The 19457-nt window shown below is 40.6% G+C and overlaps 1 protein-coding gene across 2 annotated transcripts; it reads left to right on the top strand.

The window, feature by feature from the left end:
• Positions 1 to 1820: 1820 nt before the first annotated feature.
• On the top strand, positions 1821 to 19343 carry tecrb (trans-2,3-enoyl-CoA reductase b). Of its 2 annotated transcripts, XM_075463778.1 has the most exons (12): positions 1821 to 1868; positions 5624 to 5674; positions 9674 to 9725; positions 9855 to 9899; positions 10019 to 10122; positions 11303 to 11418; positions 13417 to 13522; positions 13630 to 13702; positions 13798 to 13841; positions 17866 to 17923; positions 18126 to 18214; positions 18683 to 19343. In XM_075463778.1, exons 1-12 carry the CDS (start codon positions 1854 to 1856, stop codon positions 18854 to 18856), a joined length of 927 nt encoding a protein of 308 aa, XP_075319893.1. In that variant the 5' UTR covers positions 1821 to 1853; the 3' UTR covers positions 18857 to 19343. The 2 variants fall into 2 exon arrangements, with proteins under 2 accessions (XP_075319893.1, XP_075319892.1); XM_075463777.1 differs by lacking the exon at positions 1821 to 1868 and having other exon boundaries at positions 5035 to 5674.
• The last annotated feature ends 114 nt before the right edge of the window (positions 19344 to 19457 follow it).

Here is a 19457-nt window from a genome sequence, read left to right as displayed (position 1 = left end):
TATATCTGTTTATGAGTTAGATGAAGAGAAACAAGAGGCAAGATACAGTAGCTGTCGTCTTTAATTAAATTAAACCACATTGGAATTAAACACACTAAATTCAGCTTGACACTGTGTGATATGCTGTACAGACCTATAGTGTAAACTTTAACCTTTCACTTTTGTATATTTAAAAGAACAATAAGCAGTTGAGGTGGTTCTGGTATCTAGTGTTGAAGACTTCCGGACGCCTCCCCGGAAAGATGTTTCGGACATGTCCAACCGGGAGGACATCTCTGCGAAGTCCCAGGCTTTAACTCATAGTTGGATTTGGAATGATTTGGTGTCCTTCTAGTGGAGCTTGAGGATGTGGCTGGGGAAAGTGAGGTCTGGTGATGTCTGCTTCTGTTGCTCTCCTTACCCGGTTCCGGATAAGCAGCAGAAAATGGATTATTGGAATATGTGCAGATTGTTAACTGTGAAACAGTTAAGCCACTTAGGTATCAATCACATTTACTCTCAAGATACCCAACCACAACTCAAGCTTAGAAATTAGTTTATAGAACAAACCAGTCAAAATTTCCCAGTTTTAATAATGTCTCTGCATTTATTTCATTGTGAAACAGGATGTAAATCTAGGTGTAGCCCTTTAGAGCAGAACAAAGGCTAAGCTGTACATGTAATATGCCTTTCGTGTGATAAGGTAACATGTGCAGTACATAGATCACATGTTTGTCTGAAAAAAATGGGGCCCAAGTAGGTATTCATACAAAGAAACTCCAGTCACTTTTTGTACACACAACAGAAATTTGGGAAATCATATGAAATTTATTTGTGTATAACTTTTGAGCATACACTAGATTGTCTGTTAGTTGTCGTTTTAAAAAGAAAAAAAGTAAGTAAAAGAAGTTATTCTTTTCGTGTGAACATAACAGTAATAAGTGCCCAATTCCTCCATTGTATCTTTGTTTTCCTGTTAATCTGACTTTTGTCCTAAATGAAAAGATTTTTATGTGTACACGAGTCATGTGAGTTAACATTTGGGAACTGGGCCTGAAAATACTGTCTCCTTTAGAGAAGATTTGTGCTATTTTTTAATAAATATTTTTCTGCAGTTTTGCAACTGTGTCTAAAATGTTTGCGACTGAGAGCCTTACAATGTACCCGTAGAATTAGGAATGCCTGAGATTTAAAGTTAAAATTTGCTAAACTGAATAGATAATGCTAATTATAAACAAGGAATTTTCAAAGTGGACTCACTGCACACATGAAGTTCAAACTTGAAATGGACAGTTTGAATGTCTAATTGTCCATAATTGAGAAGCCAAAGTGAGATAAATAAAATAAATATAAATCAATCAATAAAGTAAAATACGTTGATTTACTGATCAAATAGTCCTAAATCTGTTTTCATGTGACCACCTGGAAAAATGTTTAAATTTAGTTGCACTAGTATTGATAAAAGTAGTACCATAACTTTATTGTCATCATATTGAGGGTTAACCCAGAGCTAATAGCTCTAATGACATCTAGATAGCACTTTCTGTAACATAAAAAACATTACAGTCAGTGTGAGATATATATATATATATATATATATATATATATATATATATCTGTGAGCATGTATGTATACAATACATACGTGTAGATAGATATGGATAGATAGACAAGACACTGGAATGCAATACAAAAAACGTTGTATGTGCAAGTGTAAGCTCATTGGCTAACATGCTGATAGTGTGGGCGTGTTCACCTCACTGGTGATGGCGTTAATAGGCTAAGAGAAGCGCGTGGTGTTCCTTAGCAGCCTTTGATTGGAAGCTGACCCATCACTCATCTGTGATATTAAGGAAGGAGTGCTAACTGCCAAGATGAAGCACTACGAGGTAAGTCGTGTCCATACATTTTTTAAATCGTCAACTGGGAACCTTGTGGGGGCAAACTTTAAATAGCCAATGCGGAATTGTCTTCTCTGAAACGGCAACTCCTGAGAGCTGTAAGGAAGACTGCAAGCTAATCAAACAATGCCCATTATGGGCTGCTTTCTATGAGCAGGGCATTGGGTCGCGTTGCGGTTAAATTCACGACTGTCAATGAACCAAAAACAAACTATAGCCTCGTAGATATGACGATTTATACCCAAGTTTTGTATACGTTAAAACCCTTATTTAAAGTAAAGCTTTCCATTAAGCTAGAAACACTTCTCTGCAGGATGACGCTCGTCATCATCGCCGTCTCTGGGTGGACAGACTCATGGCACTTTTTTAATCTTGTTCTTGCTCAATATTGTAGGTGAACAGTCAAGGCCGCAATTTAAGCTATTTTTTTCCCCCCACATTATCTCAGTTACATACAATTATTCAGGTCTGAGTTAATCAGTCTGAAGGACGGCCTGCTGGATAAAAAAACTGAAGTACGGCCTGAGGATAAGCTTGCAATCTGGAAAGACACGATTAGCTCATAGAAACATGCATGCTTCTATTCTCAAAGGTGTCTTTTCACTAATTCCGCATTAGTATGCCTTTTTCAGAGCTTTTGGTGCTTGCTGGGTCACAGGGATTCACAGTTTCACAAGCACCTTAAACCCATCAGACAGGATTTGAAGCAGTCTGACAGAAACTGATGCAACCTTGGGCTTTTCTGGTCCCCCTTCTTTCTTTTGACAGATTTGGCTTTTGACACCTGTGATGGGAAGAACAACAACATTCAATAAGAAGTGTTTATATTCATGTGTCATATGCAAGAACTACATTGATCTAGATATAATCAAAGAGTTGGACACGACCTTAAACTTAGACTATACCCTCCAGATATATCAATACTTATGTCCAAACTTTACAGCACAGATTTGATGTAAAGCAAAGTACATACGGTATTGTCAAGGAATGCTTAAAAAGGAATGCTTAAACACCAATACTTAACACAATGTTGTGAAATCACTTAAGAGTCAATATTATTCCTGAAAGGCATTTAGCTAATAACTGTTTTGATTATTTTAGCTGCAAAATAAGTTGCTATAAGTTGCTTTTAGGGTTAATAAAGTTGTATATAGTTTGATTTAATGTCAAATATCGCTAGGTACAGTTCAGAAGGCGTGGTCTCTGCAGCTCCTCACCTGGTTACACTCTGAGTACACAGTTCCAGGTAACAGGCTCGCAGGGCAGAGTTTGTAGAAATAAACCACTTTTACTCCCTCAAAAAGGAAGAAAAGACAAAGGATCGTCTACACTGGACTGAGGACGGCTACCATAAAATCTTGTGGACAGATAAGTTGAGGTTCAGGAACTTTGATTCAAATCGCTGTGTTAAAATGGTCGTTGTATACGAGTGCGATTTCTCAGTGCTGAACCCTCACCATGAAGCTTTAGGCCTCGACTGTCCAGACAAGAAATCCCTACAAACACTGAAATAATCACGCCGGGTCAGCAGGTTGCAATAATAATTGTAATAATTAAGGATACGTCAAAATACTAGAGGAGAACTTTTGGAGCTCATTCTTCTGTGGCCAAAACGGTAGTTTGTGCAGTGGTGAAATGGACAGACGTATAAGATCGGTTGTGTGGACGGACAATTAAGCAGAGTTATTGTTCAACGTGACATTAGTGTATATGGTAATGAAAGCACAGGATAATGTAAAAAAAAAAAAACTGCATATAGGCACTACTGTTAAGGTTTCCGACTCATACTCATAATGTAAAGCGACACAAACTAGGCTGAGATGCCCAAAATAAGACAAACTTTTGCTGTGAATTCCTGTATTTTATTTGATCTAACTTTGAGTAGCTCAATCATAACTTTATTATTACTATTTGAAAGTGTAGGCTGAAGCTAGATGAAGATGCACATGTAATCGCACTAAAAGCATTGTTAACGGATTTCTAGAGACTCTAAAGATTTCACATAATTCTGAATTTAAATCAAACTCTGATTGATTTCCAAATTGTCGTAATTACACCGAGTAGATCATTCTGTCTTTGTATTTAGACCAGCTTCACAACGGTATGGCTTCCTCACACACAAGTTTCTAAGAGTGTGTGCACAGAACTCATCATCTCTAGGTTTATCTGTCGAAACATTTAAAGACGTAAAAATTGAACTCTTACCTCAGAGCAAGTGGTGCAGGCCAAGCCAGCAAAGATAAATCAAAGCCATCGTACATTTACATTCCACAGTAGCAATTAAAGCTCAGTTCTCCCTCCTTTACCCTCAACCCAGAGTGTATTACCAGCGTGGACTGTCACTGCCGGAGGTTTTATATAGACGAGGTAGGAGGGGGAGTGACAGTTGAGTTGGGGCTGCTTGGCACATGTACTGGAACGGGGCTTTTTCCCAGAAGTCTCAACTGTGGTGTCATGTGTCCTGCTTATTTTATGTCTAAGTCACTTATGTGCACGCTGACCATGTAGATAAATAACTTCTAAAATGTTGTTAAAAGGTTTCTGTGAAGACGGTGACGGAGGTGGCATCCGAAAGAAACAAAACTGGATTTCTTTGATGAATGGAGTAGATGTTCTTTGCTCCCCTGTTGCCACTAGTGATTGTATCTTTCATTCAGTCTGGAAACTGTATCCCAGCTCTTAGTCTTAAGAGAATGGAGGGTTGTGGGGGGAGCTTCACGGAGGGGATTGCCCCACTAAGCCCTCAGAATCTGGAGTATTATCACGCCGTGTTGGCAGGAAAAGGCAGCTCTGCATGCCTGCGACTGAAAGATCAGGTTGTTCGGTTTAGTTTTATGGTACAACATACTGAAAAAGCCATAGGGATTGTGTGAATGAGACCCTAAACCGGTGCATTCAGGTGTTTAGGGTTTAGCGATGGTCTCGCAGGTTGTAGTTGGTCACTGATTGAATATCAGTTTAATGTAATCAACAGTGAATGCATGACATCACCACATAGATCTGTGTGGGGTCTGCTGGGAATGGGCTGGCCATGCAGCGTTAGCATGAGATGTTTATAATTAGCTGTGGAGAAGACGACTGGGTCAAACTAGTAAAAGGGAGTGCTGTTTGTCGTCATACCTTTCCCCGATCATCCTTCTTAGCTGGAGTTTGAGAGGTGTCAGGCGTCATCAGGTGTCCGTTTTTAGGGACGAGTTGTATTTCAAAACCCAGTTGCTGCATTTCTGAAAAGAAGCTCGCTTAAATGTTACTTTTGATAAATATACCCTCAGATGAAGGTTTGGCATTGGGGATGCTGGGCATTCCTATGTATGCAACTGTTCACACACATGAGGCATATGTTTGCGTTGCAAGGGTCGCCGAGCAGTTAAATAAAGCGGCGCACCACAAGTGAAGGAATGAGAGATGGGCAGAGAGGGAGGGAGAGTTGAATGACAGGAGGAAGAAGAGGGAGGGGCAGATGAGTGGAGGAGAGACAGATTTATTTCCACAGCTGAGGGCTGCCCCTCTCCTCTTTGGCTTTGCTTGGTCCTGAGATCAACCCCTGTGAATTAGTCACTGGAGAACTGTGGAGAAGAAGGGAATAAACTGAGAGCAGGAGGCGAAATAAGGACATGGATGCCTTAGCGCTAGAGGCCACCACTGTGAAAAAGACAAATAACACGGCAGGCCCGCTGTTGGCTCAAGCCCCGGCCAAACGCAAACCTGCTAAAAAAGCTAAAAAGGCTGTTGTTTTCTTTGAGGTGGAGATACTGGATGCCAAGACCAAGGACAAGCTCTGCTTCCTGGACAAGGTAGGAACCCGCTTTTCTTCTTCACGTGTTTGTTCAACTATTTTCATATTGATGCAGTTTAAATCCTGCTTTGATAACTAGAACTTAGTCTTTTTGATAAGTGCCTTTTGACATTTGATCATTATTGGGCTGCACAACCAATGCTGCACCTGCAGTATATCTGGTCTTAAACTAAAGTAAAAAATCTCTGTCTGCGAGTCTGTGTTTTCTAGAACACAGTTGAGTGCGACTGCCTGTGTAAAAGTGGCACACACTGGAGTGCCTTTCATGCATGTGACATAGCGCTGCAGGGTGTAGTTATCTGGGCAGAGTTGAAGGATTTTGGGATTTGTTTTTATATATTTTGAAGGGTACGGGTACTCATGTGCATATTTATTGGATAATTCACAACATAAAGAATAATATTTATAATACGCAGTGAATGAGGTCCAGTAACTGTGAAATGGTCTGTTTTACTGTAATTTTGATCAGCTGGATGGATGCCCCATGCAGATGTTTTGCTGTCAGGCAGCTGGTTAAGGTATTGAATGATAGGAGTGCTAAAAAAAAGAATGAATCTGTAAAAAATAAATAAACCTGAGGAAATATGTACAGAAAACGGAAAACAAAAGAACAAAATAAAGCAGTCATTTTTATTTTCAAACTAATATCATTGTTGTGTGTGTATTTTATTCTGTTTTTGCCTTTATGTTTTTCTAAAGTTCTTTCTTTACAATTTACAATTTTTATTTATTTGTTTTTCATCGCTTCATTTGATCTTATTTTTTATTTAAGATGGTTATCGCTGTTTTTACCTGTCTTTTGCTTTGAGCCAATCAGATTTAGGCATGAATTGTCTGCTTCCTCCTTCGTTGTCTGCTTTGTCTATTACTTATTGCCAGATTTGAGACAAGAAGTTAGCACCCCCCCCCCCATGGCAGCTGGGATTGGTTCTAGCACCTCTGCTAAGACCCTGAAATGGATCATGTGGATACAGAAAATGAATGGAGGGATGCCTAAAATTCACAATTTGTTACGGCTTTTGTAAGACATGCGCACCCAAATTTGAAGTTCAAGTGTAGCCCGTGTGTTACACGCCTTGGTGCACACTTTTAACATAAACCTTGTCAAATGATATGAGTCAATACAACACTTTCAAGACCAAAATTAAAAATTTGCTTCACGTTCTGCGTCACTTCTGGTATAACAGCTAATTCTGTGACCCCCTCAGGGTTCAGTTCTGAAACCTGTTTCTCAAAAATCAGTGTAAAATGAGCGAGTTTGCTGAAGTAAAATACAGGTAGCCCAGGTTGGAGTTTTCTTGATGTGTTTCTTCAACTGATCTGACTCTATCTACATGTTGTGGCATGGGTGTTTAGTCAAACAACGATGCAGCCAATCACAGTGGATCGGGCCTCCAGCGTTTCCAGCCAACCGCGAATAAGTGATTTTCTGACTGTGTGAACACTCTGAGCATACTCTCCCTGGATATTACTCGTGCTTAGTTAGAAATATATTTAGGTATGAAGTATTTCAGAGTTGGGAGCATAGCCAGCCATGGACCTCTGTGCAGTTAAATCCAACATATTATCATTACTGTTTGCAGAACTTTCAACTTTAGACACTTTTTGTTTCACTTGAGATATTTAAAAGTTGAGAATATATGTTGTTGAGTTTTAGTGTCGTTGATCACCAGTTGGGTTGGTGTGTTATTGACTGATGGACTTAATGTTGTGTTTGCAGTCAGGTCTTTTGATAGGATGGAGACCTATTGTTGGTTTATCAGAAATGTTTACAGTCATTATCACTTGGCTTGTACCTCCTCATTACTGTGCCAGATGAATTCAGTTTTAGTTCTTGGCCTGTATGTTAGTGCTGTGGCATTAGGGGGGGTTAGTGTGTTGTTAGTGTGAGGCCTGCTGGTGTATAGAGTTGCATGAGCCATCTTCATGCTGCTGTCAGCCAGGGCAAACTTGGCTTAATAACGGCTGCTGCTCAGGACTGCAGAGTAAAAGGTGCCATCCTAACTGGATTATACCATGTTGTCGGTTTAGTAAAGTTTCCATGGTGACAACATCTGCTGTCTTACCACCCCTGGAGAGGCAGTTTCAAAGATGACAGATGTAGATTTGGATCTGCTCAGAGGATCCTTTGGGGGTTTCCTAAATTAGGCTAACAGAGCTGAGCTGAAAGGCTGAGTTAGAAATACAACTCAAGTCCTGTGTCGGTGTGTGTAGGACAGACAGAGTGATCTCAGTTTTCTAACCCTTAAGAGTGGGGTCACAGAGGACCTCAGTGATGTCATCCGGCTGAAATTACCATGAGGTTGTCTGGAGGACGTGAACAGAAGCCAAGTCAAATAAATGACAATTAAGAAAACTACTCAGTCCACACAAGCGCATTCATACAGCCTCTCTTAATCTATACAATGTGGTGCAAACGTCTCGAGCCACCCCTCATTTCTTTATATTTAGTCTCTAAGCAGCCAGACTATCTTGTTATCTTTTCCTTTTTTTCTGTACCTGCCACACTTCCCTGAGGTCTTGATGAATGAAGTGTCTGTGACATACTTTAGTCAAAATAACACAGAAACAGCAGCTGATTAATAACAACATCGAGAACTCTCACCATAATTCCTCTTGTCACATATCGGCTCAATAAACATTGTTGTTTTATTTATTTAAGTTTCTAACTTCCCGCTGATTTAAAAAAAAATAAATAAAAAAGCCAGTTAGAAGTCCGACTGCATTGTCTGTATCATAAACGTTAAACAGAGTATTGGTAGAGCTCTTTTTTTCCCGGTTAAATGAACTGTGTAACTGATGATTAGATTCGATGTTAATAACAAAGCGTAAAGCAAGAGCAAAAGAGTTTTGACTTCCCAGGTACAGTGAATGCAGCACAGTTAAATAAGGTGGGGATACAGAGGGAGGAGGCTTTTCCGCTGAAAATCTAAACGGCTCACCCACTTATTTTCAGATCAAGGTGGCCTAAATCGAAATGTCAGGGCTGTGTTTTTCACTGAATCAACTAAATGACGACGGCGTCACCGGTGAGAGGTGTGTTTCACTGTGGCGTGTTCCACTGCGCCCTCACTGTTGCTACGTCCCTTACAGGCACAGAGGCAGATCAGCTTTGACCCTCCATGCTGCATCTGTACTTTCACAAATAACACCAATGCACAACAAAGGCGCCTCAATCCCAGCATCAAAGAATATGTGAAGAAGTCCTTGTTAACAAATGGATCTATAACCCAAGATTGCTTTAAAAGATTACACCCAGCTCTTCTCCTTGCAAGCAAAATATTTAAAAGTTTGGGGGTGGCTTCAGACTTTTGTGCAGTACTGTGATAGAGACAAAAAACATTGTTGTTTGTCAACATTATGTAGATGAATAACAATCCTCATTTTCCACTCCCTCATTTCCTGCTTTCTAGATCATCCGTAACTGGTCAGCTGACTCATTAAAGGGACGTTCTCCATGTGTGAAAGCTAACGTGTATCCTGATACTGTTCATGTTCATGCATGTTTATTGGCAGAGCCAGACATGTTCACATTTTCACCCAGAATGGAGACGCATTAAGGAGAAATGCAGGATGTAAGCTGCCTTAATCCAAAATGAAAGATTGACAACATAATGATAACTTTGAATCACCTGACCAAACCTTAGTCCAGGGGTTTTTCTCTGTCCTCTAACCACGGTGTGTGTCCACTTTTGCCTTTGTGTGCTCCTCATGTTTCTGTTTTGTTGTCACTGTGTTTTAAATGAGGAGTAGTTGGGGCCATTACTGGCAGCTTATCACAGGGATATGTATTTTTGTTGTGTGCGTTTTGGCTCTTTGAAACCCTAATACCAGCTGTTAAACAGCCAATGTCCATGGGATGTGTGGGCACCGCAGAGCTAAATTTACCACGCGTCATCTTCGTGAATGGAAAATTGGGTTATTATATTTGTTCCTTTGTGTGTGTGTGAGTGTGTGGACGTGTCTCTTCACTGACTTACTGTGGTGTTATTTGTAGGTCGAGCCAAATGCCACAATCGGGGAGATCAAGTCTATGTTTCACAAGAGCCGTGAGTGCAGCCTCTCTGTAGTAGCCTCTATGAATGTGACTAAAGATCAAAGAAATCTTCTCACTGCACATAGATTGACTTTATGTCTTGTTTTGAGATGACTGTAAACTATTTATCTGTCTGTTTCAGATCCTCAGTGGTACCCAGCCAGACAGTCCATTCGCCTTGACCCCAGTATGTCATCTTAAATGTGACCGTCTATCAGTCTAATTGAAGTGAATCGAGCACTGCTTTTTTTGCTGTAGTCTATTCATTATTCAACGTTTAAGGATTCAGTAATAAATGTGTTTCAGAGGGGAAGTCGCTGAAAGATGAGGATGTTCTGCAGAATCTTCCTGTGGGAACCACAGCAACCTTCTACTTCAGAGACCTGGGAGCTCAGATCAGCTGGGTCACGGTGAGCACAAAATGCAGGCGCGCCCAAACACGAGTAGAATCAGGTTCAACAACCCTGACAGGCTCAAATATATGAGAGTGCAAGTGGAAGTCACCTGTTCTAGTTAAAGTTGTTCTGGCCCTATAGGGCACATGTACACAGGCATTTTTTATTTGTGAAAATTGTGAAGACTGAAACTTCCATCAGTCTGCAAAAAAGAGTATTTGTTTTCTTGAAATGCTTTTTCCCGTTTCGAAGGGGGAGTAGAAACCACTTTTCAGATGTCGTCTGAGAGGGCAAAGAACAAAATGATGTGACTCACCGGCCGTTTCTGGCCTGAGTCGACAAACAAACTCGCCTGACTTCCTAGATATGATATAACATGCCAGATATTCCCAGAGATTAAAGTAATTCCTGGAGAGTAGCTCTATCTTCTCTTTAGGCAAACGCTGCAGGATTTGTTTATTTATTGTTTTCACCTCAAAGTAAGAGTCTTAGTTTTTGGTCAGGACAGCTAGTAGCACGAGCAACATAGCCTATACCCTCTGGTAACACTACGCAGCCTGTTTTATTCACTTCAGATCAGTCTTATGAAATGTGTCTGGTTCGAATATCTATTTTTAGGCTTTCTTTTTTTTTTTTTTTTTTCCCTTCTTTTTTCTTTCAAAGAACCCTGCAGATGTGCGTTGTTACTGAATGGAAACCAGGCCAGTGTGCCTTTTACTTTTTGCACTGCACTGGGGTGGGCTATCTCAGTACAGTCATCCCCATTTAAATATGCTGGCAAAGTTTCTCACTCAAAGACAACATTTAAGATTTGATCCCGATTCTGCAGCAACAAGTAATTTGATCTCAAATTTGTTCCACCGGCTACAAGTCTGAATGGGTAATGTTCAAAAACCTTTACCACTTGAGGCTGGTTCTATGTTGGATTATGTAACAGCGACCTGCATCACAAATTCTGACATCCCTATTCCTTAATATTGTCAAAAACAAAGGGTCGCATTCTCTGTTCACTGTTATTTCTGTGGTGTGACATCAATCTGATGTTGCCAGCCAAAAGCTTTAGATACACTTTCCACACATTATAACCACAATGTTTAGGTGGAGTTCTCTAAAAGATCACCCGGGTCAAAATATATAGAAAAAGAAAGAAGTCTTGTCCATTAAAGATTGTTATTTACTCTGTTCTTGTTATCAGGTTTTTCTGACAGAATATACCGGCCCTCTGGTCATCTACCTGATGTTCTACTTCAGGGTTCCTTTCATCTACGCGTCCAAATATGACTTCACCACCAGCAAACACTGGGTTGTACAGTAAGTTTCTCCAACATACCATCACCTGAGAGTCCTTTGTCTTCCAGTGGGAGCATTTCACCACCTACGTGTCTAATTAGACCTTTTGGGGTAAGAAGCCCATCTGCTGTGTTGCTGGTGCTACAATATGTAAAGCTTTGCAAACACCCGTCTACCGTTTTGTAGCATGTTGCTGCCACTTGGAGGCAGTGTCGGCTATTTGTGATGGTGCTCTTGCTGGTCCTTCGGTTTTGCCCTCCTGCTGATGAGACATAAGTTGTAGAGGGGGGGTGAAACGAAGTGGTAAAAGCACTTGTATAAAGAAGGGGGGGAAACTGCAATAAATTGCATTACAAGGAGGAAAAATGTGAAAAACAATAAAGATCAAAGAAACAAGGGACATCTTGCTTCTTGCTAGACATTAATGGCCACGCATGCGCATTGGACACTCACAGCTCACAGCATTTCAGGTTCAAGGTAACTTTACATTTAAGTCTTGTATACTAAGAAGTTGAGAGGGTGCCTTACAGCAAGTGTGCGAAAACACAAAGTTCATCACTTGGTCGGCAACCCGACCGTAATGATAAAGTTACCCGGCTACAGGAGCTCGCTGCACCCAGCTAGGAAATAGTCCTGCACATAATCCCACATAACAAAGACTTTTTTCATGTAGATTAAGCAGATAACATCTTTTAATTAGTGACATTTAAATCAAATCAAATTTATTTGTATAGCACATTTCATGTACAAACAATTCAAAGTGCTTTACATAAAATAAAAGCATTGCAGCAGGGAGTGGAAGAAGCATTAAAATACATAAAAGAATATAAAGAGAAACAAATAAAATCATTTCAATGAATTTAAAAACAAGCAACAGTCAAGATAAGTTAAAAGATAGCATGCAGATTTCATGCATAGACACATGAGAAAAGAAATGTTTTGAACCTACATTTGGTGAAGGTTTAATCTCCACTGGCAGTTTGCACTTGTTTGCAGCATAACAGCTAAATGCTGCTTCTCCATGTTTAGTCTGGACTCTGGACTGGACCAGCTGACCTGAGTCCTTGGATCTAAGAGCTCTGCTGGGTTTATATTCTCTGAACATATCAAAGATGTATTTTGGGCCTAAACCGTTCTGGGATTTGTAAACCATCAGCAGACTTTTAAAATCTATTCTGTGACTGACTGGAAGCCAGTGTAAAGATTTTAAAACTGGTGTGATGTGTTCAGATCTCTTAGTCCGGGTTAAAACTCTAACAGCAGCGTTCTGGATGAGCTGCAGATGTTTAATGCTCTTTTTGGGAAGTCCAGTTAAAAGAGCATTACAGTAATCGAGTCTACTGGAGATGAATGCATGGATGAGTTTCTCCTGGTCTTTTTGGGAGAGGAAACCTTTAATTCTGTTGATGTTTCTGAGATGGTAAAAAGCTGCCTTGGTGACAGCTTTGATGTGGCTGCTGAAAGTCAGATCTGAGTCTATCAACACTCAAAGGTTACGAACTTGGTCAGTGATTGTAAGGTCCCGAGTCTCAAGATATTTACCAACGCTGACCCTCTTCTCTTTGTTACCAAACAGAATGATCTCAGTTTTGTCTTCATTTAATTGTAGAAAATTCTCTCTCATCCAGGTGTTTACTTCCTCCAGACACTGACACAGTACGTCTGCTGGGCTGCAGTCGTCCATTTAGGTGGCTTATGATCATACAAAGACGAGCTGTTTCCATCCGTTTCGTGGATGTCTGTTGTTTGGGGTCCAGATGGGCTGTTCCACTCTGCATTTAAATTCTGCCCATTAATGTACTCCGTACACACAGTCAAACCAGTGATGGGTTACTCTCTTAGCCAGGTTGTTTTTCCATAATAATATGAAAATTGCCCTTAAATCCTATGAAGACATATTTTGAAAAAGATGTTAGTCGGTGCCTTCTTTCATCGATGCAACAATATTGTTTCCTTTTTTAAACATTGATAAAGTATTAATAACTAATGGATTACTAAAATAAGTCTGTTTGTTTCCAGTCTCGCCTGTATGTGTCACTCTTTCCACTACGTTAAGAGGCTTCTGGAGACGCTGTTTGTCCATCGCTTCTCTCATGGAACGATGCCGTTACGGAACATCTTCAAGGTGATTTGTACAGAAAACTGTTTGATTAATGATTTGGGGGAAAAGAGTATCTACTGCCACATGGAGGTTTGAATGATCTGAATGGTCCCTGTCACTCTCTGTTTCAGAACTGTACCTACTACTGGGGCTTTGCAGCATGGATGGCCTATTACATCAACCACCCATTATACACACCACCTAGTGAGTATGCAGGCACCTGCACGCTCATCCAGTAAACTTCCACTTAAACATGCCAAGCATTTTATCATTGATTATGTAAAACGTGTCTTTTGCAGTCTATGGGGAACAACAGATCCGACTGGCCCTCATCATATTCTTGGTAAGTTTATTTCTACTCACTTTGGTAGTTTTCATCTATTTTTTTAATTATGGGTGCCAATGCTGAAGGCATTAGACACACATCTTACTCTTGTGCCAGACTCTTATTTTTCCGTTTCCGCCCTAAAGTTCGGCGCGCTACTAGTCTGGCAGCGATACTCCGACCGACATAAAAAGTGCACCTCATTAGTCAAAAGGAATTCTGGCAAAATGGGAAAATGTCGGAAAAATGCGGATGGGAAAACGCATGGAAAATTTTAAAAAAGGCCATTTTGGGCCTTAACGTGCTTGAAAATGGCATTTTCAGAGGCCTTATAACTCAGCCATACAGCATAGCACAGACCTCACTCAAAGTTTGTAAGTGACACGAGACTCTCGGCTTTAACTGAATCGAAGGGTTTGTATATATCTTATACCGCTTTGACACAACGGCAGTTTACGTTTGAGGGTGCCAAAATGTCGGGTTCTGCGTCTCTCCCACTACCTCCCACTCTAAATTTCATTCATCGATTCGTCAAACAAATCTCTCTCATGTCTGAAATATCTGGCCGATCTGGAAAAATTTTATCACAAAACGTAGGCATTTTTGTCATCTTTCACACAATGTCACACTCATTGACCTCTGCCACACAGATTTATCACAAATTGCCTCTGAGCGCAGAGTGGTGTCCCTCCAACTGACGTTCCGTCCATTATAAATGGCTAAAATCCTAAAATCAGTGTTTAAATATGATTTTAAAACTGCCATTAAAAACGAGCCCGACTTGGTAGCCGAATGAAAATTACACCGCTGGCTTCTGCCATCCCTTGGGGCACTCACGGTACAAAAATGATTCGGATACGACATTTACTTTTCGAGCTGTGACCGTTTGTTCGAGAAAGTAGGCAAAAGTCAAAAATGCTCAATTTTAAACAGGTAATAGTCTCTGTCAGTTGGAGCTGCTCGCATGCCAAGAGCTGTCTCCTAGCAACAAGCTTAACAGCCTGCTCTGGGCTGAGACAGAGGCTGTGTTCGAAACCGCCTTCTACATACTACATACTTGAAAACGGCATCAGTGTTACCAGATTGGGCGTCTTTTGACTGCCTCCTTTTGACTGCCTCCTTTTGACTGCCTCCGGCGGACTGCCTCCTTTTGACTGCCTCCGGCGGGCAGAAAATGCCTTCGGTGGGCGAATACAATTTGGGCTGCTTTCAACACGTTTGGGCGGGGATTTTTGTTCTCACAACAGTTATGCATTTTATTCAGTGAATAAAAAGGTTAATGTTAAAAGTGAATAAACAAATCAAATTGTGTTCCTATCAATCCATACAGTGTAGGCCTACGTACACAGCAGGAGGCAGATATGCCGTAGCTGGTTGAACAGAGCCATATAGTGGTTGAGTACAGGTGTCGTGCCAAAAAGTGATTGTCTGCCAGAATCTGATTTGCCGCCGCTGGAGCGCGCACAGCAGCCCGTTGAGCGGTAGCGCAAAACCGTCTGCTTTTCTCTGGATTAAGCGATCATACTATGCAGATACACACAACTGCATTATAATGTAGACCTAATTATAGCTTCGAAAGTTTGACGTTTATCACGTAAAGAGAATTACGTGATAAACATGTATCTGTGCTCGGTATAGGCCTATCTGATGACTTTGTAGAGCCCTGTCTTTGGAAATTAGACTGTAATGAATATGATTTAGGGATTTTAGTGGATTTTCAATAAAGATATGATAACTTTTGCAACGATCCTCGTGACTGCATTGTTTTTTATCGGGTCTGGGCCCTTCATAGTATTTGCTTCCCATGTTTGGATGCGTTTTGCAGTTATCAATCAGTTTTCACCTGCCAAAAACTGATTGAAGGCCAAATACAGTCCGGATCTCGCTTTTGCAATATTTGCACCGTGCCTTGGACGGATCTTGCGGGACAGGTGCAATCCATACTTTTAGGACGTCCTCCTTCATTATACTGATATGAAAAAAAAAAAAAAAAAAAAAAAACTTTGTAACACTGTGAATGATACTTGTCATGTGGTTAATGAGTAATATGTTTCAGAATTTAAGTTTTACTCAAATATTAAATGTTTTCATTTGAAAAACGTTGTTGGGCGTTTTTTTGCTGAAGTGGGCGGGTTTTGGAACGTGATTGGGCGGAAATCGCTCAACCTAATCTGGCAACACTGAACGGTATACTCATCGATCAGACAGTATGCAGAGCGTTTACACACAGTGCACTTCACTCCTGCCCGAGCCGAAATCAGCCGGCCTGAAAAGCTGATTTCGCTTAAGCTATAAACTCTGTAAATATGTAACTTTAGCAACATTTGAAACATTTTCAGGTGAGAAAGTAGTCGTTTAGATCCCCAACGTGTTGAAAACCTGACAAAATACCGGCTATTTACAATTTTGTTCCCACGAATTCGGCGGTACTAAAGCTAGCCGCAGTGAGCAACGCACTTCCGGTTATGCCGTTTTGACTGCTCTCGTCCCGTTAACGGAATTTGACCGTTCAAATGGCGATGGGCAACGTCACGTTACGTTGCATCTTGGGTAGTTTGAGTGTGACAAGTAACCTCATGAATACTCAACATTTCGGCGAATCTAGTATGCATCGAGTGTACATCCGGGAACCTAAAAAAGTATGACTAGTGGGAGAAGTAGGCGGTTTCGAACACAGCCAGAGACTGCTTATGAGGGCAAAGCCAAGATGGAGCCATATTGGGCCTTCCAGATGCCTTTACGCAAGTACCCACAATGCATTGGGAAAATACATTGAAAAGCACTTAACATTAAGCATATTTAAAATGGCATAAAAACTGTATTTTACACCGGACCTTGATAAAAATGACATAAATGTCTCCCCCATTTAGGGACTGGCAGAAGCGCAAAATTGAATGGGAAAATCGATTGAAAAGCACAAAATGAGGCCATTTTGAAAATGCCATTAAAGCTGTATTTTAAACAGGACCTTGATAAAAATGACATAACTGTCTTCATCAGTCCTGTCTTAGGAATTTTGGGCCTCACAGAGGCCCAAAATTCAATGGGAAAATCGATTGAAAAGCACTTAACGAACCAAAAATGCCAAAAAATGCCCTGTTTTTGAGGCCTCATAACTCAGCCATACGACATCACAGAGACCTCATTCAAAGTTTATATGCTACAGGAGACTCAACTTTATAGGGTTTGTTCCAGGCATATGCATCAGGATTAAAACTCATGGTCCTAAGGACAGAAAAAGAAGGCACTTTTGCCTCAAATGCCAAAAGCTGCCCTATTTTGGAGTTGCCATAACTCAGCCATACGAAATCGCAGAGACCTCATTCAAAGTTTATATGTGACAAGAGACTCTCAACTTCAATGAAACAAAACATTTTTTTTTATTGGGCGGGCACCAGATTGGCACCCATCAAAATTTCTTCAGAAATTTTCTAGTTTTTAATTTTTATTGTGTTCATACACTGACAGGTTTACATCATGGGAATTTTGAGATGCAGGCTGACACAACTTTTTAGCTCCATGCGAGCTAAGATATAGCTAGCTCGTACTTGTTTCCACCGTATATGAATACTTATCAAATCTACAATCACAGATCAGTTCTGCAAGTCTGAAAATTCAGCAGTCAGATTAATCTAATTGCCAACCAATTACCACCTGACCAGTATCTGTGGTTGTACCTTTTCCACAGTGTGTAGTTTGGTTGCAGATGCAGAGGGTGCGACCTCCTGTCTCTGTGATTGGTTTGCAAATAAATGAACATTTGGTGGCTCAAACTGAGCATCTCCAGGGGTTTGGTTGGATGCGTAAAGGGCAGGGCAAAAGTTTTGCTCTTGTAGAATTGACTTGGGTTTCCAGGTTTGCATAATTAATCTGCGCTTGTTGGTTTTATCTGTAATTGCACGTGTAACTTAATACACAAATAGGTTGATATAAGTTACTAAACATATGCAGAAGTTAAAAACGTCACAATATGTTTTGGTTCCATATTCACTCATTCAGTATTGATTTACTTGTGTCATGTTATCATTGTTGTCTTCCTTAGTTCTGTCAGATTGGCAACTTTTCCATCCACGTTGCTCTCCGGAACCTCCGTCCTCCAGGTAAACGCATCCGTCACGTGTGTACATACATCACTCAAACAAAGACTGAAAGCTTTTTTTTCGATTTTGAGGACATCAAACACTCCTCTGTGTCGTAAACAAGCAGAAAAGTTGGTTTTAAATCTGTGACATCAAGCCTAAATCTAAAACCAAAAGCAATCATTAATTAGAAACATTTCTTTCTTTTGCTGCCTGTATTCAGGCTCTAAGACCAGAAAGATTCCCTATCCAACCAAGAACCCTTTCACCTGGATCTTCCTGCTGGTCTCCTGTCCCAACTACACCTATGAGGTAACATCTTTTATTGTCTTAGCTGATAGTTTTCTCTGCGTGAACAAGACGTTGGTTATAAACAAGTTTACATACAGTGTAGCTTTGAACTGTGTAGGTAAATCACGAGTGCTTTAAGAAGTATCTTAGCTGTACTGTGGCCTTACAAGACACTGCGACGGCTGCTGCGCTCTGCTGGTAACAATGTGCAGTGCCATGCAAAAGTATTAATCCTGCATAGTAATTTTACTATTCTTTCACAAGTCGCTGTATGTGTCCAAAAACATGCGCTATGTTCACCTCCTACCAGTGTGTTAGTTTGTCTACATGTGAAATGAATCCACTCACTGTATCACTGGAGAATAAAGAAGTCATATACTGTATAATTTACTTCTAATTTTTTAAATCTTATTTTAGTGCTAATGGTATGAGGTATTGATTAAGAGGGGGGGAAAAAGTTTCTGAAAGTCGCTCTTCTTCCTCCTGCAGCTGGGTTCTTGGTTCGGCTTCACTCTGATGACCCAGTGTCTGCCGGTGGCCTTCTTCACTTTGGTGGGTTTCATCCAGATGACTGTTTGGGCCAAAGGGAAGCACCGCAGCTACCTGAAGGAGTTCCGCGACTACCCTCCTGTCCGCTCTCCCATCCTGCCTTTCGTCCTGTAGAGGACTTATCAGCCAGCTCCCCAGAGGATGCCCCCCGTCTACAAAATCTTCACTGGAATTCATTAGACTGTCTGATAGGGTCTAAGCCCACCCCCCCTTTTTTTTTTTCCCCTCCAAGCCAAATGGTTCCCTTCCCGCTTCCAGACCCTGCTGTGTTGAGTGAAAATGTGTAACAATAGACTTGTGCTAATTCTTTTTGTACTGCAGACAAACAAACCTATTCTGACAGATGAATTGGCTTTTGTGCATTATCTCACAGAGCAGCGTTCCCCTGAAACTACCTGCTATATAGTGAATATTGTACAGTGTTGAATGGCTCCTCTTTTATCATCCGACACCGTTATGGGGATTGAATCAGCGCCTGGTCTATATCTAGCCGTACAGTTTTAATACCTGTAATTCCAAAACCTGAATCATGGTAGAATTTAATTTTGTTGATGTCTGATGTAATTTATTAAAAAAAATAAATAAAAATAACTGAAACAAAGTTGTTATTGCTTTGTCTTGTCTTTAATTTACCACTTAGTTTATCCAGTACATCTGCAGTTACTGATAAAGGCTGATATCTGTCAGACTTGTCCTGAACTGGGGACAGACAATA

This window comes from Odontesthes bonariensis, chromosome 4 (genome assembly GCF_027942865.1).
Source record: "Odontesthes bonariensis isolate fOdoBon6 chromosome 4, fOdoBon6.hap1, whole genome shotgun sequence".
NCBI lineage: Eukaryota > Metazoa > Chordata > Actinopteri > Atheriniformes > Atherinopsidae > Odontesthes > Odontesthes bonariensis.
Note: the sequence above shows the minus strand (reverse complement) of the source record. Positions and strands in the feature narration are given on the sequence as shown.